At 33.1% G+C, this 27,725-nt stretch overlaps 2 protein-coding genes across 4 annotated transcripts; one reads left to right on the top strand and one right to left on the bottom strand.

The window, feature by feature from the left end:
• The first annotated feature begins 590 nt into the window (after nucleotides 1–590).
• LOC104102142 (probable receptor-like serine/threonine-protein kinase At5g57670) lies at nucleotides 591–6,757 on the top strand. Of its 3 annotated transcripts, none has more exons than XM_009609776.4 (10): nucleotides 591–791; nucleotides 1,322–1,476; nucleotides 1,980–2,098; nucleotides 2,188–2,312; nucleotides 2,692–3,060; nucleotides 3,959–4,213; nucleotides 4,535–4,692; nucleotides 5,014–5,229; nucleotides 5,821–5,970; nucleotides 6,335–6,757. In XM_009609776.4, the coding sequence occupies exons 1-10, from the start codon at nucleotides 653–655 to the stop codon at nucleotides 6,479–6,481; spliced, it is 1,833 nt and encodes a 610-aa protein (XP_009608071.2). In that variant the 5' UTR covers nucleotides 591–652; the 3' UTR covers nucleotides 6,482–6,757. The 3 variants fall into 3 exon arrangements, with proteins under 3 accessions (XP_009608071.2, XP_018628296.1, XP_009608072.1); XM_018772780.3 differs by lacking the exon at nucleotides 591–791 and adding an exon at nucleotides 1,058–1,206; XM_009609777.4 differs by lacking the exon at nucleotides 591–791 and adding an exon at nucleotides 1,098–1,221.
• Nucleotides 6,758–24,670: 17,913 nt separating this feature from the next.
• LOC104102143 (zinc finger protein CONSTANS-LIKE 5) lies at nucleotides 24,671–26,591 on the bottom strand. The gene is made up of 2 exons (XM_009609778.4): nucleotides 25,734–26,591; nucleotides 24,671–25,237 (listed from the first exon to the last, which is right to left on the bottom strand). The coding sequence occupies exons 1-2, from the start codon at nucleotides 26,508–26,510 to the stop codon at nucleotides 24,863–24,865; spliced, it is 1,152 nt and encodes a 383-aa protein (XP_009608073.1). The 5' UTR covers nucleotides 26,511–26,591; the 3' UTR covers nucleotides 24,671–24,862.
• Nucleotides 26,592–27,725: the final 1,134 nt, after the last annotated feature.

The raw sequence follows: 27,725 nt of genomic DNA, 5'->3' as shown, positions 1-27,725 counted from the left end.
ACCCCCCCCCCCCCTCTCACTAATCTTATGTTAAAGAGATTCAACCGTTTCTATATAGCAAAAATAAACTATCGTATATTTTTACACAATACTATAATTTTCTGACGAATGAAATTCAATTAAACACTACTCATTCCCTCCCTCAACCCAAGAAAGTTCCCTTTCAATGAGAGCAAGACAAAGAAAAAGAGATTGGTGTGTCATCTCAAAGTTTTGAACAGTAAAAAGAATGACTTAATTTGAGTGGCACACAACTTTCCCTACCAAACTCTATGAAAAAAATGGAATAAACATTATTCCCTTTTTAGTTTACCATGTCAGAAAGGAATGATAGGCCATGTATCAAACTTATGAAACAAGAGAAATCAAATACAAAATACCTTTACCTTTGCTTATCCCTCAAAGCACCCAACCATATAGCACTTAATTTCATATCCAAAAGTTACATTACTTTTTTTTTTTTCCTCTATGCTTCTTAAAAAAGAATAATTGAATGAAACTAAAGTGGTCACCCCCCCCCCCAAACCACCACCACAAACTCAACTTCAAGTCCTAATAAATACTAATCATTCAAATCTCTCTTGCACAAGTTTTCTACTTCTATTTGTTCATTCAATTTTGTAAATTGAAAGAAGAGATAAAATCCAAGAAAATGATGGTTTCAAGTACTAAACCTACAAAAATTCTTGTAGGAATTTCTTTGAATGTTGAGGAAAGTAAAGAAATTCTTGCTTGGGCAATTAGAGTTTTAGCTAATCCTAATGATACCATTATAGCACTACACATTGTTGGTGAGTTTTCTCTTCAATTATGGCCATAATTTTAATTTGTACACTTAATTTTCCATTAATATTTATATTAGGGTAAACTGTCGATATTTGGACCCTGCATGAACACGGAATGTTCTGTGCACCGAGCTGCCATGTCCTTTACTTTTGTAATCTTTCTTGATATTTTTTTCTTATATGTGACCCTTGGGAGAACGACATATTTGACTTTTATTTTTACACACGTGTTAGGGCAATAATCTTTTGTCTTTTCTTCAACTGTTTTTAGTGCTAAACCAAACAAAAAAAGAAGATAAAAAGACACAAAAAAATAAATAGAGGGAAGACCAATAAGAAGGAGGAATCTGGATTTTTATACATCTATTTTGTAGAATATATTCAACTCTCATACGTAGCAACATTAGCTGCTGTTCTTCAAGTTAGTAATATTCAAGTATATTCAAATTTTCCAAAAATGTAGCTTCTAATTAACAGTCATTGAAATTTGTATAAAATGCCTTACATGTTTTTTCTTTTTTGCATTGGTGTAACAGTGGCAGGAGAGAAAAGCAAGAGATTTGGTGATCAAAGGAAAGAAGAAACCAAGAAATGGCAGTCTGTAACAAAAAATCAAACTCAAATTCGACAGGCAAAAGCATTTGTTATTTCTATGATGGGAGAATTTACAGAAACATGTCAATCTAAACAGGTAAAAATACTATAATTCTTCAAAAAGAACTTTATTGCATTACAAGTTATATGTCGAGCGTTTATCGGAAACAACCTCTATTTTCATAAGGTAGGAATAAGGTATGCATACATAATATACCCTCCCCAGACTCTACTTGTGGGATTACACCGTTTTTTTTTTTGTTTTGTTATTGTTATTGCATTACAAGTTATGTTGATGGTCTCTCGGAAACAGTCTCTCTATCTTCACAAGGTAGGGTATAAGGTCTGAGTACACATTAGTCTCCCGAGACCCTACTTATTGGATTACATCCGATTTTTTGTTATTGTTGTTGCATTACAAGTTATATGCAATTTGTCTCTGTTATTTCTATTACAACAACTATTACTACATTTCAGTTCCAAACAAGTTTAGTCAATTATATTACTCAGTGTTCGTGTCGTTCCACTTAAGCCCATCTTAATCCAATATTGTATAATTAATGTCTATAATATTTGTATTAATTTTCTTCAATTTTTCAGGTAGGTTTAGAGGCTAGAGTTGGTTTTAGTTCTAATGCAGGAAGAGGTTTAATTAAAGAAGCTAAAAGTATTCCAGCTGATTATCTTCTCATTGGTGGAAAAAGGAATAAAACTTGCAGGTAATTAAGTATTTTCTTAAAAAGTGAATTATATCCTTTAGTTTATTTTGACTTATTATTTTTTTTTTGGTCAATGATCTTCAAATCAGATATCCATTCACAATTGCAAAGTATTGTTGTGAAAGAGTTCCAGATAATTGTTCATTAGTTGTGGTAGCAAGAAAATCAGGGCAACTACCACATAACGTTCAATCCAATTCAATTCGTGTCCAAGGTAATTCAAATTCCTATTCCATAAACATCAGGTTAATTATTTTTGAAAGTGACTGAACTATTTATTAATTATAACAGTCAAATCACAAAATTTTACCCACTATAATACTAAAGTCACCTTGATCAATTGGGTGAATTTAGCCGTTATAGCGGGTAAAATTCCATAATTTTACTGTTATAGTACTTTAACGTGATAGAAAATAACTTTATTGTTATAGTGGATAAAGCTCGGATATACTTTAATGTTATCGAGAAACAGCTTTGCAATTTTATTGTTGTACTACTGAATAAAGTTCAGTGAGCATACGTGAAATTAAACCATGGAATATTTTCAAAGTCGAATTCATAGCATCATTACTTACATAGCCAAAATGTTGCAGAAAATCATCAACCTAGTTCAAGATGGCCTAAAGAAAACAACTCTCCTTCTTCAAATAAGCAAATTATTACAAGAAGTTCACCAAAAACTGTACTAAACGGTTGTGAAGGAGAAGAAGATAGTTCAAGTTTTGGAGAATCTTCAATTACTAAATCTTCATCATCAGTTTCAAGCCAATTTAAAGTACAACAAGAATATTTCAAGAAGCCAATGTCTCCGTTGAGGCGAATTTCGTCGTTTTTGCGTTCGCCTTTCGATTCAAGCTCGAGGAAGAAGAGTGCAAGTTTTCAGCATAAGGAAAAACAACAGCCTCCATTGAAGTGTTTTAGCTATGAGGAGATTGCATGTTCTACAAACTATTTTCATCTAGGTTTGTACAGTCAAACCTCTTTATAATAGCCTCGTTTGTTCCGATATATTTTGGCTGATATAATGAAGTACTATTATAGAGAACATATATCATAACATAACATAAAAATTGATTCCAGAAAAGACTTGGTCGTTATAGTGAAATATTATTATAAATGATGACTGTTATAGAAAGGTATGACTATATATATCTTCATGTCTAAAACTAAGTGGACGTTTGGACATAAGAATTGAAAAATTCCAAAATAGGGGAAAAATTCTTTTCAAGTGAAAATGGTATTTGAAATTTAGAGTTGTGTTTGGACATGAATATAATTTTGGGTTGTTTTTAAAGTTTTGTGTGTGATTTGAGTGAAAATTTTGAAAAACAGTTTTTTGGAGTTTTTTAAATTTTCGAAAATTTCCAAAATGCATTTTCAACTTAAAATTGAAAATTTTATGAACAAACGCTGATTTCGAAAAAAAATAAAAAAAATTTTAAAAAAAGAAAAAAATTTCTGATGTCCAAACGGGCTCTAAGATGTTCTATTTGCCAAAAATATAGAAGAATATAAAATTGTCAAAAGCACCCCTGAAGTTTTATGAAATATAAGCAAGCTTCCTTAGTTGTGGCTTTATTTTGCTAACCCCCTCTCCAAATTTTATGGAAACACTATATTATAAACTCCCAACTTACAGCTATTATTTGGTTTGAGTGTATCGTCTCATAATGTATTCGATTGTAATTTATTGTTATCTGGATATAATTTTTGGAATGGTTTATTGACATAGTTATTATTTGGTTTGAGTGTATCATATTGTACGAATAACCTTATACTAAATGACCTTAACTGCTGTAAATTTTAGATTTATCAATAATTACTCAAATAATAATTTATTTTCTCCTTTTCTTGTTGTAGAGAATTTAGTGGGACAAGGAGGATATTCAGATGTATACAGAGGAGATTTTGAAGATGGAAGAACAATTGCAGTAAAGAGATTAGCAAAGGACAGTAATAATATGAACAAAGAAAAAGAATTCCTAATGGAATTAGGTGTAATTAGTCATGTTAATCATCCAAATACAGCAAGTTTAGTTGGTTATTGCATTGAAAATGGCTTCTATCTCATCTTCAAGTTTTATCCAAATGGTACTCTCTCTTCTGCATTACATGGTAAGTCTTGAATTTTCGCAATCGGATTTAACTTATATACACTATAGTATAACAATATTTTAATAAATATCAGTATATTTTAACTTATTGTATAAAATAATATACCTAATTTTTCAGATTACGTCATAATCTCATTTACCATGATCAATTACATGTATATCTTTTAGTTGATCTAATTATAATAAAAATAGTATTAGTATATAAAAGTTTAAATCTTCAATGTTTTGACATTTTACTAATAATTTCGCTTACCAAATGAATTTATTTAGTAAAAGTAGATTTTTTTTTAATTGTTCTTTTTCCACTTTCTTTTATTTGCAGGAAAATCAAGCAAAGCACTTGAATGGCCGATGAGATATAAAATTGCCCTTGGAATTGCAAGAGGTTTACATTATCTTCACAAATGTTGTAAACATCGTATAATACATCGCGATATTAAAGCCTCAAATGTTCTATTAGGACCAGACTACGAGCCACAGGTATCATTAATTAATGAAATAAGCATTTATAATTAAATCAAATTTTTGTTTATCGGAAACAGCCTCTCTACCCAACCTCAAATGAGGTTGTAAGTTCGAGTCACCCCAAGAGCAAGGTGGAGAGTTCTTGGAGGGAGGGAGCCGAGGGTCTATCGGAAACAGCCTCTCTACCCAGGGTAGGGGTAAAGCCTGCGTACACACTATCCTCTCCATACCCCAATAGTGAGATTATACTGAGTTGTTATTGTTGTTATTTTACGTCGTTTTTTCTTTTTCGCATGATTTTTGAAAGCACTAGATATTTTTTTCAATTTTGACCAGATATCAGATTTTGGGCTAGCAAAATGGCTACCAAATAAATGGACACACCATGCTGTAATTCCAATTGAGGGTACATTTGGATACTTAGCACCAGAATATTTCATGCATGGAATTGTGGATGAAAAAATTGATGTTTTTGCTTTTGGAATTCTTCTTCTGGAAATTATCACTGGGAGAAGGCCTGTGGACTCATCAAGACAAAATCTACTTTTATGGGTAAATACAAAGGAAATACTTTAATTATTTCTTCATTTTTTATGTTATTTATATTTCCTTCGGGAGGCGCATCTGGGAGCAACGGTAAAGTTATCTACATGCATGTGACCTATAGGTCACGAGTTCGAGTCGCTGAAACAGCTGTCAATGCTTGTATTAGAGTAGACTGTCTACATCCCAAGGGCAACCCTTCCTCGAGCCATGCGTGAATGCGAGTTGCCTTGTGTGACAGATTGCCCTTTATTTCCTTTTGGAATTTTTTGAAACATTTAAGGAAAAAGACAACAAAATTTTGGATTATGGTCCATAGATTTAATAATGATATTGCTCCCAAAAATATCCCATTTTGTATGTCTTTTCGAATGAACGTAAATAAGCATGTGTAAGTTGGATTTGAAAATGACTTGTGATCTAAGGGGCCAGGAAAAATCTAGGAAATTATCTTATTAGATAAAATGGGGCTTTCTAAAGAATAAAAAAAGATATTCGAATATTTAAAAATATATTTAAAGATGATAAAAATATTGTATTTCATATTATTATAGTTTGTTAAATGAATTTTATTAATTAATTGCAAAAAAAATATTTTAGGCGACACCGTTGATGGAAGCTGGAAAATTGATAGAATTAGCAGATCCAAAGTTGGAGGATGAATTTGACATGGATGAATTACATAAGATGGTTCTCACAGCTTCATATTGTGTAAGACAATCCTCAATATGGCGCCCGTCGATGACCGAGGTAATATACTATTCGTTTATTCACAATATTCAACCGAAACAAAAAAATTAATAAAAATTTATGATCGGTTATTTGAATTTTTATAAGGGGAACCTTGGAGTAACAGTAAAGTTATTTTCGAGTGACCTATAGATTAGGGTTCGAGTCGTGGAAACAACTACTAATACTTGTATTAGGGTAAGATGTACAACATCACACCCCTTAGGGTGCGGCCTTTCCACGGACTCTGCTTGAACGCGGAATGCTTTGTACACTGGTCTGCCCCTTTGTTTATATGAAATTTTACTGACACTGTCGCATCAATAGAAAACATATGAATTCTTATTTATTTTTTTTATTTTTATTTTTTACTTGATTTGAGTAGGTGTTAGAGTTGTTGAGATATGGGGATGATTCTGAAGCAGCAAGGAGTTGGAGAATACCAAAATTTACGAGTGATGAAGTTGATGATTACTCAATGGTTTTTGGATATGATCTTCCTTCTGATTTAATTTTGGAAGACCTTTTCTAATCTTTTTCTATAATGTAGAATTAATTGTTTTTCTCTTTTTTCTTAGAGTTTCCACTTAAACAAATTATTATATTTAGGTTATTATAACATTCATAGGGCACATATAGGCTTTGGGTTAGCCCTTTGTTAAGGGAATTGGGAACCTATACCCAATTGCAAATTGTTATTATATGTAGTAGATCAATAGTTAGAGTATAGGAATTTATCATCTTAATAATTTCATATATTGTACTTTTTCATTTGATTCTATCATTTACATTTACTTTGGTTTTTCAAGTATTTGCTTTTATATTTTTTCAGTCAAAACTACTATTTTTTGTATGGGGATCATCACGTTTGTCTTTACTATTTTTTGTATGGACCTTTTTACTTTTTCTATACATGTTTGATGTGCGAAAACTGTACAAATTTGTTTGAATTTATGTAATGCCTTATTCAAAATAATTGATGTAATATATTTGATAATTTTCTTCTTACATAACGTAGGTTCTCGTGCAATATTTTATTCAGGTAACTTCTGTTCCATTGTACGCAACAATATTTTATTTCAGTGTTATGTGCAAATATTTATATCTACTTGAAAAAATCTCATACTCCTTCTATACCAAGTAACTGCCGCTTGTCACTTTTCGAAAGTCAATTTGACTAATTATTTAAGTTAAACTGTATTTGATCGATCCAATTTATTAAAATTAAAATTTAGATACAAATTACCATAGGTTACAATTCTTTTTATGTTAATATGATTAAAAAATATGTTTTAAGATATTAATTAAAGTTTATAGTTTGGAATTCGAGAAGTTGAAAAGTGACACCTTTGGCACGGAGGGAGAACACGAAGTTAGACATTGATCACAACTTTACCTAAATTACCCTACCCTACTTTCTCTCCTTTGAAATCAAAATATGCGAGCACTTGAGGTGCAAAAGAGGCACATTCCAATTAAAAGTTTTTCTAAATGGTAAAGTTTCAATGAAACATGAACAGAAGTACAATTATTGTGGGAGACTTCTTCTAAACTTTTCCCCTTTAAATACTTGCGCTTTTTTTCTACAATAAAGCATACGCATAGTAATAAGGAGAGACTAGAATTTGCCATGACCCGAAATTCTCACCTTCAAACCATGATGACGCCTAACATTTCACTTGCTAGGCAAGTCAACATTAGAATAATATTATCTATTTTTTAAAAAATATTTTTTAAAATTTTTTTATTAATAATCAAAGAACAAATGCGGAAGTAAAGTCTGAAATGTAGTGAATAATCCATAAAAATAACGATGTCTAAATACCATCCCAGAATTGGTATCACAAGTGCACGAGCTTCTAGAATAATATAAATAAAGGTCTGAATAAAATAAAGTTGCCTGAAAAAAAACACACAGCTAAAGCAAAATAGACGGGGACTTCAGAAACTACGGACGTCGTGCAGTTATACCTAAAGTCTCCTCTAGTAGCTGAAATCCGAGCAAGTCTATGGTATGCGCTGGGACCAACTCTGAAATCTGTACAAGAAGTGCAGAGTATAGTATCAGTACAACCGACCCCATGTACTAGTAAGTGCTGAGTCTAACCTCGACGAAGTAGTGACGAGGCTAAGGTGGGTCACTTACATTAACCTGTACGCAATATTAGTAACAACAACAAATAATAAAAATAAATCAGATAACTCATTTATAATAATTGAAGCCAACCCAGCAGTCATAACCAATTATCATTTTCATCAATTTCTGTTGCAACGTGCAACCCGCTCTCACAATATATTCACATTCAATTCTGTTGCGGCGTGCAACCCACTCCTCCAATATATTCATTTTAATCAAGTCTGAATATTGACTTTTAAATAAATCTATTGCGGCGTGCAATCCGATCCCCCAAATATTGACTTTAAATAAGTCTGTTGCGGCGTGCAACCCGATCCTCCAATATGGACTTTTTAATAAGTTTGTTGCGGCGTGCAACCCGATCTTCCAATATATTCATTATAATCAATCATGTTGCGACGTGCAACCCGCTCCTCAAACATATTCATTTACCAATTCTTATAGAAGAAATTTCCCCAATAAATGCAACAATTAATATAAAATTATAAGACAACAAACATACAATAATTATGATTTAATTATGAAACAAACAAAGGCAAATAGCAAATTATTATGAAAATCAGAGAGAAAATATGCAGTTTAATATTTAATATGCTAAATTTCAAATAACAATTAAGGCATATAATTAAAATAACATGTAACAATTAATGCAGCAATTCAAGAATTAATATTTGACAAAGAATAGAAGAGAAATAATTATTATAATAATTAATTCATGATTTAAAATAATTTATGATTTTTCAAGTAAGCAGGCAAACAAATAAATTTGACGACATATAGACACTCGTCACCTCGCCTATACGTCGTTCACATGCAATTCACATAACAAATAATTTGAGGGTTCTATTCCCTCAAGTCAAGGTTAACCACGACACTTACCTCACTTTGCAAATTCCAATAATTACTCAACCACAACTTTTTCTTTTAAATTTTTCTCTCAATGCTTCAAATCTATTCACAAATAATTCAATATACTCACTACGAATCATATGAATTAATTCCATATGAATTTACTAATTTTCCGCATAAAATTCGAAATTTATTAAAATATTCGATAGTGGGACCCACATCTTAAATCTCTAAAAAAAAAAAACTTAAGAAATTCGAACACTCATTCCGAGACGAGTCCAACCATACAAAAATTATCCAATTCCGATATCAAATGGACCTTCAAATCTTAAATTTTCGTTTTTGAAAGAATTTATAAAAATCTGATTTTTCTTCCATAAATTCACGGATTCGTGATATAAATGAGTATGAAATCATGAAATATAATCAATATAGGATAAGGAACACTTACCCCAATATTTTTCCGTGAAAATCGCCCAAAAATCGCCTCTTGAGGTTTAGGGTTCGAAAAATTGAAGAATGAATGAAAAATCCCGTCTAAGTCCAAAGTTATCAGCTCTAGATGACGCATTTGCGACCTGAGCTTTGCAATTGTGAAGCTCACAAATGCGAAGGGTTCATCGCAAATGAGAGAACCTTCACATTTTCGCTGTATTCGCAAATGCGAAGATTATGTCGCATTTGCGACAATTGGCTATTCGCAATTGCGAAGATAAATTCGCAATTGCGAGAACTGCTGGCCTAGGCTTTCTTCGCAATTGCTATAAAAACCTCGCAATTGTCATACCTGCTTGGTTCGCATTTGCGATGCCTGATCTCGACAGATGCCTACAACAGGTTCAGTTATACCAGCAAAATTTTCTAAGTTCAAAACATCTCGTGGCCTATCCGAAACTCACCCGAGCCCTCAGGGCTCCAAACCAAACATGCACGCAAATCTAAAAATATCATACGAACTTACTCATGCGATCAAATCACAAAAATAACCCTAAAACTATGGATTTAGCACCAAAACTCATGAATTCCTCAAGAACATTTGAAAACTACTACCTTCTCAACCGGACGTCCGAATCACGTCAAATCAACTCTAATTTCTACCAAATTTCACACACATGACTTATATATTATATTAAACTTGTATCGGGCTCCGGAACCAATATACGAGCCTGATACCAATGAGATCAAACATTAATCAATTTCTTTAAATCCATAGAATTTCAGTCTTACGATTTTCATCAAAAATTCATTTCTCGAGTTAGGGACCTTGGAATTCGATTTCGGGCATACGGCCAAGTTCCTATATTTTACTATGGACCTTCCGGGAACGTCGGAACATGGATACGGGTCCTTTTACTCAAAACGTTGACCAAAGTCAACTAAAAATTAATTTTAAATTTCAAAAATTATTACTTCATAAATTTCCACATAAAGGCTTTCCGGACTTAAGCTCGGACTGTGCACGTAAATCGAAGTAAGTGAAAATAATGTTTTTAAGGCTAACAGGCCCGGAATAGAGTCTTAATTCACAAGATGACCCTTTGGGTCATCACAGAATTGAACATAGATTTTGGTGCCAATCATATGTTAATATTGATAATATAAGAGGGTTAGGATTGAGCTTCAGAATTCAACTTTCACAAATTAGTTATTTATAAGGTTGATTCATTGAGTCGATATGCAACCTGAAGATATGACATTGTTTCTTGCTCTTTGCTGATCATCTCTTAATAATTTTTCAAAAATTTAATTTGAAATTCTTTCAAAAATAATTGACTTAAGAATCTTGTGCAACGCACGAACGTAGAAACTAGTTATATTAAAAGTACGAAAACCCTTAGCGAAATATCGTTCGTCTTTTTTACCCTCTAAATATAAAGTTCACACTAGACAAAATAGTTATTTAATTATTTTTTTAATAATTAAAAATATTTATTTAATAGATTTTCTAATATTTAGGAATACTCATTTAATTATTCTCCTACTATTTAGGACTTTAATTTTTCTATTCCTTTTAGATATACAAGTTATGCCTTTTCAAATCCATGTAGATTTAGTAGTATTAAATTTTATGAACTTTCAATTACCACTAGGAAAATTTTCGAAACTTTGTACTCCTTATATGTTTAACATGACCTTTTAATAAAATTATCGTCACTTTCTGTCACGATCCCAATTTTTCTCTATAGGATGTCGTGACGGCACCTAATCTCTAAGACTAGGTAAGCCTAATAAGTATGCGGAATAATTAAAATATTAAGCTAAAACTCAAACGTCAACAACGGTAATAAATAAAATTTGCAACTCAAGTATAACAACTCCAAAAATCAGATAGATATAAGTCACAAGCTCTAAAGAGAAATACTAAATATCCCTATACATCAGAGTCTAATGAGGATAAGGAAACAACCTAATAAAGAGAGGGGGAACTCCGAGGTCTGCGGACGCTGGTAGATGTACCTTGAAGTCTCCACGTACGGACTAGCTCACCGGTACCTGGTCTGGTAGGCAGTACCTGGATCTACACAAAGAGATGTGCAGAAGCGTAGTATGACTACACCACAACGGTATGCAGTAAGTGTCAAGCTAACCTCGGTAGAGTAGTGACGAGGTCGGGTCAGAGCCCTACTGTAAATAATAAGAAACAAGGCAGAAGATAAAATAATATAATAAAATAAAACAGAAGTGAAACGATGAGAATTTACGGAAGGTAATAATACGGAATCAAAGAAAGACAAATACAACATGAAAGAAAAGGAAAAATCTTACAAGTTAAGAAAAGACGACAACAACAATAACAACCAATACAGCAAATAGAGGAAACCAACAGGGGCACTCCCGAGGTACCGATTCGTAGTCCCAAACGTAAATATCTCACAATCTTTCATTATATCACCGCGGGAGCCTTTATATTTTATTTTAAAAATTATTTTTTCGAAATAGTATCCCTCGTTTTAGACAACCTTATCACACTGTATGACTTCTAGTAGTTTCCCTACTAGCCACGCGTATCAAGCCCACCTTATCTCACCGCATGCGTTTCAATACCCAGACCTTATACCACCGCATGCGTATCAATAATCACAACGGTATGGCAGAAATCTTGTACAAATAATAACAACCACACGGAAGAAACCTCGTGCAACCATAACAACCGCACGGCAGAAACCTCGTGCAACAACCAAACAATTATCTCAACAATAATCGTACAAACCAAAACATAACAACTGAAACAATGATATTTTAAGGATAGCAATTTCAAGTAGAAATCCCACAATTAAATAAGGAATATGAAATCAAAAAAGTAGATAATTTATCTAAGCATGTAGTACAAGTTCTAAATAAGAGATAAGACAAGTAGACATGTGAAATTAGGCTAAACATGATGACTATACATGCTAAAGTAACTCAGTTAAGGCATGAAAAGGAAACTACTTAGATAAAATCGGAATTTCAATATTAAACCCGTATACGCACTCGTCACATCGCGTACACGGCCCTCGCATATCACAAATTGTCACAACAACACCAAATCCTAAGGGAGATTTTTTCCGCACAAGGTTAGACAAGTCACTTACCTCAAATCTCGCTCAATCAATCAATAAGAAGGTCTTTCCCTCGATTTTTCAACTCCGACCGGCTCGAATCTAGACAAAATAATTTTATACAATAAATATAATTATAGAAAACTAATTTAAATAATAAAATTACGACTTTAACAAATAATTGAAAAATCGCTCCAAAAGGTCGACCCGGACCCATGTCTCGGAACTCGATCAAAATCATAAAATCTAAATACCCATTCGATATTGAGTCCAACTATAAAATAATTACTCAAATCCGACCTCAAATCGCCTTTCAAATCCCCAATTTTTAGCCTAAGAAGTTTTCCAAAATTTTCCCCCAATTTTTCAAATAAAAACACTAATTAAATGATGAAAATAATAATAGATTCGTAGGAATTAATAAAAACGAGTCAAGAATCCTTACCCTAATACTTTCTCTGAAAACCCCTCAAAATTTCGCCTCAATCCGAGCTCTCTAAGTCCAAAAATGGATAATGAAATCAAACCCTCGAACTTAGGCCTTTTCTGCCCAGCGATTTCGCTTCTGCGAACTCATAACTAGGGGTAGGTATCGGTCGGTTATGATGAAAGTACGGTTCAGTTTATTAGTTTTTGGTTTGTAATATTAATAACCAAATCAAATCAAAGTATTTACGGTTCAGTGCGATTTTTTTAAAGTTCGGTTCGATTATTTCTAGTTTAGTTTTTCTATTTTTAACGGTTCAAGATTTTTATATCTTGGATTTACTTTCAGTGGTCATAAACTTCCAGTGGTTTTTGCATAATATAAAAATTGGGCAGTGGGCATAACATTATAGCATCCAAAAATGAACAAAATAACAATTGTTAAAGTTAAACCTTGAACCCTACGGAAAGCATTAAAACACGAAACAGTGAGAGCGTGGAGAACTTCTGTATCAGTTCTGGGTTTCTTCTCAATTCTCCCATTTTCTCTTACTCTGAAATCTGCAATTTTGCTCATATCTTAACAATTAACACATTGAATTTATTGAAAAATGTTCAGAGTTGCTGCAGCAGTTGCTTCATCAACAAGGTATTAACCTATGAAATCAAAGAATTAAAGGTGGAGAAACTTAAATAGATGGGTACCAGGCTGGCTTGAAACAAAAGCATTGATATAAAGTAAAAGAAAAGGATTAGTAGAAATTGAAGAGAAAACTAAACAAAACAACATGTTGCTATTGATGGACTCATTCCATTAACAGTCCACAAAAGAAACAGAAAATTGCTCAGAGATTAATGAAACTCGTCAAGTCCATGTTCCTATTTAACAAAATAACATAGCATAGAAAGGGATCAATAGAAGAAAGTTACATGTTGACTTTAACTTAGCGAAATAATCAACACAAAAAATTTCCACCAAAATCGAATGAGCTGAGGAACAGGGGAAGAAAACTGAAAAGGAACTCAGAACTCAGAACTCAGAAGAAGTAGCACTAACCTGAAGAAGAAGGATGAGCGACGAGCTGAGGAAGAAGGCGTCACAGTCGAGCTGAGGAAGAAGGCAACAGTCGCACAGGTGAGAGGAACCCTAAATCTAATTTTTGATTTAGGTTTGGGAACTTATCAGACTATCAGTAAGACTAAGTCTTAGTTTTGGGTAAATTGGGTGGACTTCAAATGGGTATTGGACTATTGGGCTTCAGCCTTCAGGTAATAAGTTTTGAACTCTCAAAATAACCCATATATTCAAACCTATTTTTCTCAACTAATACCCAAAATTTCAGTTTTTCGGTTTAAATGAAAATCGAAATACCAAAACCATAAACCGCACCGAAAAACCGAAATTTTATAATTTAAAAATCGTGCACCGACCGAATAACCGAAATCGAAAAATCGAAATTCATGGTTCGGCCGATTATTTTGGTTCGACCGGTATTATGCCCACTCCTACCCACAACCGCAACTGCGGAATTTTTATCGCACTTGCGGACTTCACTCAAGTCCACTGAGTCCTCTTCTACGAGCAAACAGCCACACATGCATGTGCGCGCTTGCGACAAAACGTGTCCGACCTACGACTCCACTCTGACCTGCGCATTTCCCTACTGCAGAAGCGAAGCCGCTTATGCGGAACCTTTTTCACACCTGCAAATCCTGCCTGGACTGCCCATTTCCACTTCTATGCTCCATCGCTCGCACATGCGAGTCCGCACCTGCGGTCAATCCCACCGCAGGTGCGATGACACCAGAAGCTGGGGGCTCATCAATTGCATAAGTCCAAACAAAATGATCATCCAATATAACGATCTGAATCGCCCCCGAGGCCCCCGGGACCTCCACCAATTATACCAACAAGTCCTAAAATGCGATACGAACTTAGTCAAGGCCTCAAATCACATCAAACAACATAAAAACACGAATTGCACATCGATTCAAACTTAATGAACTTTGAACATCTAACTTCCACATCCAATGCCGAAACATATCAAATCAAGTCCGATTGACCTTAAATTTTACACACAAGTCATAATTAATATTACGGACCTACACTAACTTTCGGAATCGGAATCTGACCCCGATATCAAAAAGTCCACTCCGGTCAAACCTTGCAAAATCTTCAATTTTTTCAACTTTCGCCAATTAACACCGAAATGATCTACGGACCTCCAAATCAACATTCGGACACACTTCTAAGATCAAAATTACCATACGGATCTATTGGAGCCGTCAAAACTCCACTCCGGGGTCGCCTTCATACAATTCGAACTATAGTCGACTCCTATGACTTTAACTTTCAATTTAGGGATTATGTGTCTCATTCTATTCTGAAACTCTCTCGAACCTGACACCAAGAACCCCCGAGAAGTCAAGTAACCACAAATGAGATAGAGGGAGCAATAAATAGGGGATCGGGGCTAGCACTCTTAAAACGACCGGTCGGGTCGTTACACTTTCAAACTCCATTTAGTTTTTGATTTAGGATGGTTTTTTCACTTTCTACCTCCACTTAAATTTAGCAGTATAAAATTTCAAACACGATTTATCATAGGATAAAGTGACCACTTTGTAACTCCTTTTAGTTTTAGGAGGCTTTTTAAATAAAATTTTGACTGAATTAAATTTTAAGCACTTTCGTTTTATACTAAGAAAGTTTCGATCACTTTGTACTCATTTTAGTTTTAGATTAATTTTTTATGAATTATTAGGTAAAAAAATAAGCACTTTGAGCTCCTTTTTGTTTTAGGAGACTTTATTTTTCTTTTTTAAATCTTTATTTATTTTAACTATATATAATTTTACCTTACATAAATCTTTTCATGTTTCAATTATATATGTAATGATTCTATAAAAGAAGCTTTACTATTCTACTATTTTTATAATCAAAACTTACACAGTTTTACTTTAGAAAATGTCAAAAAAATACATAAAATAAAATAGTCATTTAATTATTTTTTGAATATTTAGGACCTTGATTGTTTCTTAAATATTTTGGACGTCAAAATTAATTAAATTTATGTATTAAATTTTTTCCTATTCTAATTATGTACTATACCTTATTTGTAAAAGAAAATCATATTTTTAGATTTAGTAGCTTAAAACTCATATATTACAAATTCAAATTAGGACTTCTAAGGCACGCATGTCATATGCCTTGAAATCATACTTTTAGCTTCGAACATCATTTTGAGGTTCAAGGATCTTAATTATTATAGTTTTAAACTTTCAAAGCGGGTAGGCACCTTTTACCTTTCAATCAAATATTATTTTTCTGATATTTTTGTATAATAAAGCAAGTATTAGAACAAACTAAAGGAAAAATTAGTAGAATAGATCAAATTCCTAAACATGATTAACAAAATTATCATTTAAAACTTATAATTTTTTTGTTAGTTCTTATATTATAACGTAAACACATCTTTTGAATAATATTTATATTATTTTTAAAAATATATTCTCATTAATACGAGGTAAGGCCCAGCGAACGTACAATAAGATGCAACGCACATACATTTCATCTATTGATACTATATTAAAAGCAAGAAGCTCTTTATTAAAATTTTATTCACATTTTTTATCTTTTAAAATAGCTTTCATATTAGTCAAAGCTATAATTTAATTAATTCTATTATCTAAAATTTTAAAATCAAATAAAATTTTAATTATTAATTTTTTTTTCTTCTTTTAACTATATAGAAATTCCTAATATTTAGAACTATACATCACCAATAAATTTTCTTTCGCATATTTGACATAAAACTTTAATCTCCAGAATATTGTTACTACATATTTTTTTATCTAACATTAAATGTACGTACAATATTTTACTCCTATAATTAATATTTTTTAGTAATTTACATGTATTTTTTCCCACAATAATATACATGCACATTTACTTTTAATATTCTTTGCTAAAATATTTGGCATTTTAGTAAATGCATCATAGCAAACTTAATCAAATTATTCATAGTTGTAAGTCCAATTATTGTAACTCTAACTATCGCATTAACTTAATAAGCAAATATTTGCATCTACTTTAATGTCCATTATAATTTTACATAACTTGTTCTTTTACATGAATTTTAATTGATTGACGTGATAAACACGTGCAACACACGTACCCTAGAACTAGTACCAAAAAATACTATGTGACGTTTTTTTTTCTCGTCCGTTAGCTAGGTCCTAAATGGTGTAACTTAAGTTAGCTAACTGAACCCTACCCCTCTCTCCCCACCCTCATCCCTCCCCCTCCCTCTTAAAGTAATAAAAATATACTAGTATCTTGAAGATTTTAATATCGGAGCACGAGAGAGCTTATGACCTCGCGGATGGAGAGAAATTTAAACCCTCCATATTTCTATAAATACTTCGATTTTCAAGACCGACTCTTTTAGCCGCTCAGAAATTCATCATATTCGCGCTTCGCCCACCCTATCCATCCGCCCGCTGACAGATAGGGGGCTTACCTATGTATTCCCTACGCTTACCAACACTTATAGGCTTATTCTATTGCCGTTAAAATTAAAAAAGAAACAAAAATGTTAAATGCGGGACTGGATTTCAGACAAGAGATAAAAATGGGCCAAAACCTTTTGTTGGTAAGGTGGCAGCTAGATGTATAGATACAAATAGAGAGAACGAAATGGGAGACCAATTTGTTGTCAATTTAGGGTCCTCAAATGGGCCATATCTTTGGGCCTACATATCACGTGAAGTTCATATGCTTAGGTTTTCAATATTTGGGCCCCACTTTTAACAAAGTGACGGCGACGCCAGAGTTTGGCTAGGTTGGCCACTTTTTGGGCTGCTAATAGTTTAGCCATATTTTAGATTGTAATGGCAAAGTAATCACGGGTCTAATTATATTGATAATTTCGCTCCTAACTAAATTTGGTCCAAAAATTAATCAATCAATCGTTTGACCGAAGCCGAAGCCGAGCGAGCGACAATGACGACGGCGCGAGGCTTGCCTTCTTCTTAACTCTTTAAGAGCTAGAAGAAGAGCAATTGTATATATACCCATCAAAAACTTTTTCCCCTTCCGGGACCATGTCCCTTTGTCAAGGAGGTTGTCAAGGAGGGAAACTCAAATATTTTCAATTTCCTTCCATTTCCCATTCAACCTCTTTTAAGCTACATTTAAGCTTAAAAACCCCAACAGAAACAATGCGAAAAGGATAAAAAAAAAACCAGTAATCGTTGGTGTAGTTTGAACTATAAGATTTGAAACTCAGTGATTATTGTCGGGCTTTGAACCTAAAAGGATTGTTCACCTACGATACCTCTTTTGAACTCAAGGATAATATCCTACAATTTCAGATGTAGAAGTTACAACTCCATGATGGTGTCATGGAGTTCAAAACAAGGGATCTTTGTGTGAAACAGTGTGAAAAGAATTCAAACCCCGATAATCGGTTGCTGGGGTTTGAACCTGTAAAGGTTTGAACTCCAGTAATTATTATTGGGGTTCAAACCTACCTAGTAATTATTATTGGTCTTTAAACCTACGAAGGTTTGAACTGCAATACATTGTGTTAGAATTTACCTTTAAAAGCTCTAAAGTCTAGTATCGTACGTAATCCGTATATTTAAGATTACACATGTAGAGAATTTTTGAAATTTCACTTGTAGAATGTTTGAAATCCAGCATCAATCATTGGAGTGCTCCTGTGTTTTAGATAGAGGTATCTTTGAGTGGCTACTGTGCCAATACAATTGAAAGACGGCCAAACTTTAGTAATCGATCCAAAAAGTAGCTATTTATCAATTTTCTTCCTTTATTCTTAATCAAAAGTCAAAAATTCTTAGAATAAAAAACCCCCTGGGAGGGGGTGTGGGGGGAAATTGTGAACAGGAACAAGAGTGCCTGGCTCAATTTGTGATGTACTTTTCCCTTCAATCGTTAAGTTAGAAGCGCGAGTCATATGAAAAGTAAGTGAAGATCGACTATTAAATTCCTAACAAAAAGAAGAAAAAAAAGGTGACAATAAATATTTTTTCAAATTTTATGAATCGTCGATGTAACAAAATATATTTATCTAACATGTCACTTATAAGTTAATTAGTAATCTGATAAAATAGTAATTATCCCACCATAGCATGTTAAACACCCTTTTTTAATCTTGCGAAATTAAAAAAATAAACTCAAAGCAATTTTGGCTCTTAACATTGATATAATATGAGTTATAACCTGAATAGTTGATTTCGAAAGTAATAATTATAGAAAAATATGCAAAATTACAGGAACAATGGAACTGATGGTCTTAAAACTTCAAATCTCTCTTTCAGTATACGCTAAAAATAATTAAAGAATAATTTGGATATATGTGCTACTATATAAATACGTTTGTATTACGTATAGGATATCTAGCTTATGTTAGATATTGAAGATCGCCATCACGAGTTTTGGTGGGATATATGGTTCGGATTTCTCCAATATCAATTAGATATTTTGAGTTTGAATCCTAGAATTGAAAAACATTACAACGCGTTACAAAACTTTTTAGAAAATGGAAGAAGGTTAGTGAGCCTATATGGTGCCAATTCGAATTAGTATGACCTGAGAATTATGGATACCGAAAGGTCAAACCGAGAAGTGGAGTCAGGATTTCAAGTTTAGTGGGTTCTAAATTAATAATTTATACATGTTCAACGGATTTTTCAAGACAAATACAGGATTCGAACCAAAGTTATTCTGTTCACACTCTAGATCCTCCCCTGAGTACGAGACCTCTGTTTAAGAATGAAAGAATCATATCCATCTCACCACAACCCTCGATGATATTTAGGCTTAACTTTTTGAAACAACCCTCGATGATATTTAGGCGTTGCTAACTTTTTAAAAGATATAATCCATATCATTGTATTAGTCATTTTCATAATATTAACGTTAATATTTATTGTTGCTGAAAATAGCCAAATGCTGAGACCAGATGTTTGCCAAATGCTACAACATTAATTTCTTTCTTGCAGCTGTTATGTACTAGATTCTTTGAACCATCCACTATTTGTGGTTTGTAAGCTTAAAAAATCTTAGATTTACCTAATCCTTTGTCTGTTTGGTATACATACGTTTTCCACTCTTAAAAAATATCTTCGTCCTAATTCTTATGAAGTCTTGGTTATGGAGCCGTTTTATTAGGGGTCGTTTAACTTTTTATATGAGATTTTTCGGCGTGAATGTAAATTTAATCGGACCAAAATACAAATATCGGACATCAGAAGGGAAACTAAAAGAAAAAAACTTTCGTTCAAGTTCTTAAAAATGGTTGCATAATAATGGTAAGCATAGTACTAATTTAATTAATTTCACGAAAATGCATGAACAAAGATAATTTGAAGCCGAAAATTTTGTTTATTATCACATGAAAATTTCTATCTACACATGTTAATGTTCATATAGAAAAATTGATTCACCTAAACTAAATGCTAAATTAGTCCAATCCATATATAAACCTTGCAAAAAACTGCATATAAAAGATCTAAATGTAGACCTTGTAAAGTCACTTTTGATTTTTTTTTGTTTTTGTAACAATAAAGTTATCCAACTTAATCCAATTCTCCGAGAAAGTCATTTCAGTCTGAAAATAATTTATTTGGTGCCGAAAATGCCATGTTACACACTTAATTTTAAGCTAATACATAGTTATTTATGAAGGAAGCATTGGGGCAACAGTAAAGTTGTTTCGGTGTGACCTATAGGTCACACGTTCGAACTGTGAAAGTAGTAATTAATGCTTGTATTAGTCTAGATAGTCTACATCACACCCCTTAGGGTGTTGTCCTTTTCCAGATCCTACGTGAACGTGGGATGCCTTGAACATATATTTTTTTTCTATTACCAATATATATATATAAAAGATATTTTTGTATCATTACACTTTGTATTAAAAGTGTGAAATTGTGTGCACGCTTGTCTCATATATAATGTTTGAGCACGGTTTAGTTCCAAATCATGTCTAAGGTGGACAAAGTGTTAGATAATTGCCATTGGCCTACTATTTTTTAATTTAATAAACTAATAATAGGGATTAATACTATTACCAAAACTTTGGAAGATCTCTTAGAATTTGGACACGTCATCACTCTTATACAAACTTCGAGAACATTTCTAACTAATAATTAGTGACATACGACATCTCTTGGGTCTCATCTCCAGCCAACTTTCCAAAAATAAAAAAATATCTAAAACTTTAACCTAACTTTGTCTTTTATCTAAGTTGTTATTAGTCTAATAAAAGTTGATGGAATGGAATTAAAGTATAGAAGAAGAAAAAAAGACAAGATCCATTATGGATTGAGCCAATGAGAATTTAACAAAAGATATCATGTTATAGTCAAAGGCAGGATATGGCACACTCAAAAGGCAAAGGTTTTGAACATACCTAGTAGATTCAACCGTAACAATAATAACAACAAATACAATTTAATTCCACGTGTATATTTTGGGAAAAATAATGTATATACAGACTTTATTCATGTCATGAGAAGGTAAAAAAATTACTTTAGATAAACTCTCGACTCCAGGAAAGATTTAAAAAAACAGTAGCAACCAGCCGTATCAACAACAAGATACGTAATAAATAGAGGCATTCGCCAATGTTAAGCACCTTCAACGGGAAAAAAAATAGACTTATTGTGGGATGAATAATACCCACCTATGGTTAACTAGAGGTCAGTTTTCAGCCTTTGAAATAAGAAGATTTCTAGTAGAGAAAGTTTTTTTCCTTTAATAAGTTTGTATGCAGTGTGAATTTGAATTAGTACGGCATCATAATGCGGATATTGAACATGGGTGAGAAATATATTGTAAAAAAACTTGGCATTTTGCAAAAGGTAAAACTTAGTAGGCGTTTGGACATAAGAATTGTAAAATTCCAAAAAAAAAAGTGGAAAAAAAATTCAAGTAAAGATGATATTTGAATATTAGAGTTGTGTTTGCTCATGAATATAATTTGGAACCGTTTTTGAAGTTTTTTGAATGATTTGAAGTGAAAATTTTGAAAAATAACTTTTTGAAATTTTAAAAATTTCAAAATTTAATTTTTATTAAAATTTAAAATTTTTATAGACAAACACTAATCCGTGAAAAAAAATCGACAAAAGTGAAAACTTTCTTATGCGAGGCACAGTAAATCCTTTTATATATCAAACTTTATCAAAGTGGCTAAAAGGACAGGTGAAAGGTCGGCTGGATAAGGCAATCTTTTACTATATATTTATGATAAAATTGTCCTACATTTTGATATGTACAACTCCAAATGTGGGACCCAACAGTTCAGAATAGCCAATCAAATTTCAGAAACAGATATCTCCCCTGCCTGTGATAAGACAACTCCAATTGTGGGGCTGATATTTTGTTTCAGCAGCAAATTAGAAATTTAGAAACTTGCATAATGCAAAAAAAAAATCATTTTTTGACCAATAACGGACTTGCAAAGGAGTCACTTTCAATTCCTATTTTCTTCTTTTCCTTTTTGGTTTCATTGTTCAGATGATTTTGATTGCGTAGCAGGACAGTCCGGTGCTCCAAATATTTCGCATTCATGTAGAATTTGGAAAAAAATCACATTCTAAGTAGTGTAACGTAAACAGTCTATCATAAAGCAAGAATTAGTAATTGCTTCAACGTCTCGCAACCAATCTGAATTATAAATTTAATTATAAAGTCACTTTGAATGGTAGATTTTATCGTTTAGAGGATAAAGTCTAATACATTACTGCCGTCGTGAACAAAATATAATTACTGTAACGTTACAAAAAATAATTTTTTACTTTGTTTCTGGTGATAAAGTTTAATAAATTTATTGTTATAGTTAGTACGTTCAATTATTTTAACGTGATAAATAATAGTTCTATGACTTTAATGTTGTTGTGGATAAAATTCAAAGGCTATACGTGAAATTAATCTTCAAAGTTAAAATTTTATGTTATTAGTATCTAAACAATCAATAATTACTAAATGCAACTACTATACTTTTAACAACCTACTATATGATGTTAACAACATGTTAAAATCTTGTTAGGGAATATATCCCCCTTAAATGGACCTTATGTGCCGCAAATCTAGATATAATCAGGCTCCAATGCAAATACCAAATACCGAATGAAAAAACTAAAAAAAACAAAATTATGTTAATCCATTTAAATTATCTCATATCAATATTATGCAATGTTTACACAACAACAACAACAATAAATTTTTTTAGTAAAATCCTACAAGTGGGACCTGGAAAGGGTAGTGTATACGCAAATCTTACCTACCTTGTGAATATAAAAATATTATTTTTAGTAGATCATCGGCTCAAGAATAGTCACAACAATGTCATGAAAATGGAGAAGCAATGTAGAAAGAAACAGTAACAACAACAAGAAAGAAAGAAAACTAAAACAAAAAAGAACACGTCGTATGAAAAATATGCGACTAATAATAGGAGTCTAAGAAAATATGTGAATAATAATAATACTGCAAGAATGAAAAAGAAGTACGATCGACTACTTCCTACACTTCTACTCTCATTCTCGACTTTCACACCCTCATATCGAGGATCATGTCCTTGGTAAGTCGTAGATGTGTTATGTCCTGCATAATCACCTCTCCCAAATACTTCTAATTAGGCCTACTTCTACCTCTCCTCAGATCCCCCTATGGCCAATAAGGGCATGTTCTTTATTATTATTATTATTATTATTATTATCGTCTTATCTTATTCTCTGATTTCTATTACTACTTGTTATTTTCTTTGCTTCAATTATCTTACTGTATTATTATTTTGTTGTTGTTACTATTCTTGTCTTCGTTATTTTTTACATGCTTCCTCGCTACTGTTTGTCAACATGGCTTTTTTTCTTTTTCAATCATGCATAGAAACAATTCTCTTCGGTCGATGGTATGCTAGAAACAACTTATAAGAATACATTAAGTATATTATTGTTATTGTTGCAACAATTCCCTAATAACTTAATATGATTGGGGAAAAAAAAACTAAATATAATTTAACATGAAAATCAAATCCGTCAGCAATCACTTTCATTAGTTATGACCAAAATATTTTACTCCAATATTATTAGTTAACCTTTATGTAGTATTGCACCACGTCATTGGACGGTTGGAGAAATAGTATTTTTACAACTTAGTTCCAATCCAAATAATAACATTAACATATCATTACAAGAAAATATAAAATATGAAAAAGCTGATTGAGCTATTTTATATTGAATAGATCTGCTACCTGTCATCTAAGCCTATTTGTGGAGTCACGGCTGGCTTGAACAACCAATCAGAATTTAAGAACAGATCCTCAACAAACTAGTTTTAAATAAATATTAGTATTAAATATTGAACTGACCCTCAACGGCTCCACAACAAGTAAATCAAGCAAAACAAAATAATAGTAATATTTTATTTTAAAAAAAGAATAGCCCGATATACAAGTTATTTCTCTTTGACGCAAGATCCTAAGGAAGGGCCGCGTCCAAAATTTATAACGTAAAGCTCGTTAGAGTATGAAACAGCTCTGAGATCTCTGATTAAATGTGAAGTAATCATATACATCTCACCACAATTCGTGATGGTTAAAGAAAAATATTAGGAAAAGCTGATTTAAACATTTTATATTCGAAATCTATTAGATTTGCCACGCGTTTATCTACGGTCACAGCTGGCTTATGCAACCAATCAGAATTAAGAAACAAATACTACTCAACAAACTAGTTTAAAAAATAATATTATAAATTGAATAGCAAATTAAAAAAGTGCTAGTAATACTTTGACTATTATCTGAGTTACCAAAATACCCCTTCCATAAGTACATAAAAAAAACTAAAACCCATTGGACATTTCGGGAAATTGGAATGACAGCTTGCTAAAAATAGAAAATACTAGTAATATTTTAATGCGGCATCAAAACGAAGGAACGACGCCGTATCGTGAATCACTAGCAATGAAACCGGCGCAGGAGTAAATCTGGTCAATATCGGAGTCAACGCCGGCGCCGGAGGAATCATTTCTCTTAGCAAAACGACCTTTAATTCTTGGCCTTGTTTCAGCATAAGCTTTTCTTGAAGCATATCTTATAGTTTTCTCAAATTTTCGATTTTTCTTCTTTTCTCTGTACCTTAAAACTCTTGCTTCTCTATTCATTCCAATTAACTTTTCAGCTTGAGCTGAACTTCCCATTTCAACACTGCTATTCACACTTCTACCAAAAGGGTATGATATTTCTGAAATTGAGCTCCCATCTGGTACAATTCCAACATCTAAAGACGATGATGACACCTGGAAGTTCAAAAAAATTAAGAAAATTAGCTTAACTTTCAAGAAAATTGCAAAATTGAGCAAAAAAAAAAAAGTAGCACGATGCATTTAGCCCGCTAAGCGCGGGTCCGGGAAAAGTCCTACCACAAGAGACTATTGTACACAGTTTTACCATTCATTTCTATAAGAGGTTATTTTCACGGGTGTAACCCGTAACCTCGTCCCCTTCAAAAATTGGGAAGTAGTTGTTAGTAAAATGATGGGGTTTTAAAAGTAAAATTTAAAATTAAAAAAAAAGTTAAATTTCAAGAAAATGCAAAGTTGGGTGTTGGTAAAATGATGGGGTTTTAAAAAAAAATTTAAAAAAACGGCTAAATTTCAAGAAATTTGCAAAATTGGGTATTGGTAAAATGATGGGGTTTTCAAAAAAAAATCAAGAAAATTAGCTTAAATTTCAAGAAAATGCAAAGTTGGATGTTGGTAAAATGATGGGAAAGAAGAAATTAGCATAACTTACACTGTGACTGAGTGAAGGGGTGGTGTAAGATTTGATGTGGGTTTGAGTGAAATCAATCTCAAAATGCTTTTCTTGATATTGAAATGGTAATGGTTTTATTGTGGATTGTACAGGTACTACACTGTCATTTGCTGAATTATAATTGGGTTGAGAGTTTGTGTCTATAGAAACAGAGTAATCAAAATCAAGAATGTTTTCTGAATCTGAAAATAAGAAATCCATTGGTTTCATTTCCACTGTATTTACTGGAAGATTGGTAGTCATTGTGTTTGGAGAAATCCATGGATCAGAATTAAAGTCTTCTTCATGGTGTCCGAGACAAGCTGTAACTTTACTGAAGTCAGAGGCTTCGGCCGTGGTCATGGTCATGGTCGTGGACAGAGAGTTGGAGTTGTTAATCGACACGAGGAGCGTGTCGGCGGTGGATTTCACGACGGATTCGACGGGGTCGTAAAAAGGGACCACGGGAATCCGCTCGTGGCGTTGAGCCAGAGGGTTCGCAGAGTGGATGTCGCTGTCACATGCGACGCAGAGGGCGGCCGCGTCCGCCTTGCACGTGACGCTGGCTGCCGCCTGCTCGCAGACCTCGCATATCCATACCCGCTCGTGGCGGGCGTTCCCATGCACCCGCATGTCGCAGCCCAAGCACATGAACATGTTGTCTGTTCGACAGAACACGAGTGCGGCGTCTAAGTGGCAATACTCGCAAGGTTTTGCCACAGCCGCCGCACCCCATCCTCTTGGAAAACAATTTGAGCCGCCTCTCAATATGCCCATATTTTTCTCTTCTTTCTTCTTCTCTGGCCTGTTGAGTTTTCTTCTCTACTAGTACTAGTGTGTGAGTTTGGATTTTGCAAAATGAACAGCTATTGCATCTTCTTTTAAGGGAAATCTTGACGCTGACGAGTATAGGGGTGACACGTGGGTTGAGTTTTGGCCACAAAAAAGATTCATGACAAAGCAAATGATATTATTTTATGTTAATTGTCATATGTCTGTGCCGACGTAGGGCCTACTTTGAGGAGGTGGGGTGGGGGGTGGGGGTGGGGGGGGGGGGTTTAGGGGTGTTAAATGGGAAAGATGAAATTTGGGTGGAAGTAGATTGTGATGGGGCGACTTGTTCAAATTGTAAAAGAAGATGAAATCTAAGAGTTAGATCACGAGAAGAGTGAGATTTGAGATTTGAGAAGTGGGAATTTAAAAGTTGTCTGATTTACTTTTTCAAAAGATTAGATGTAAAAGTTAAGTTTCATAGCTTTTCTAGTAAAGTTGTTTATTTGCGTTTGTAAAATGAGTTCATAATGCCCGCCAGAGTTAATTGAGTTAGTTGGATTAGTGATTTCTCACGTGCAAGACCTGAGATCAATTGTCGTCGTATCGGGCTTCCTAGTGCGATTTACGTCTCTTGTGTGATTTGCGAGCTATTACATAGTGAGCAGGTTGCTTGGTGCACACCAGTAAGGTAGCTTTCTCGGTGATAGCTCGTCGCATCGAGCTTGCCTAGTGCTATTTACATCTCATGTGTGGTTTGCGAGCTATTGCACAGTGAACAGGTTGCCTAATGCACACCCGAAAGATAGCGGCTGCGTGTTTCCCTGAGAATTTTTCAAAAAATAAGATCATAATACCGCCAAGGTCGTAATGGACAAAATAGGATCTCTCCATTCTTTATTAGGAGTCCCGAGTTCGAGTCCTACTACTGAAAAAATCCTATCGCAAATAACACTTCTCTCTTTAAAGGGCCTTACGCGGCAGAAAAAAGAAAATCATAATACTATAAAAATAATCTTAACAAATCTTAAACAGAGTAAGTTATATTATTACTTTTTTGATCGAATAGAAAAATTGTATTAATACAAAAAATGTAAAAATTGTTATAAAATAAAGACTATAAAAGAAATAAACTGAAGACAAGTATAGAAGGAGATTGATATTTTATTCAACTTTCAAACTTATGTAAATAATGAACTGAAAACTCCTCTATTTATAGAA

Source organism: Nicotiana tomentosiformis, chromosome 11 (assembly GCF_000390325.3).
Source record: "Nicotiana tomentosiformis chromosome 11, ASM39032v3, whole genome shotgun sequence".
NCBI classification, from domain to species: domain Eukaryota; kingdom Viridiplantae; phylum Streptophyta; class Magnoliopsida; order Solanales; family Solanaceae; genus Nicotiana; species Nicotiana tomentosiformis.
Note: the sequence above shows the minus strand (reverse complement) of the source record. Positions and strands in the feature narration are given on the sequence as shown.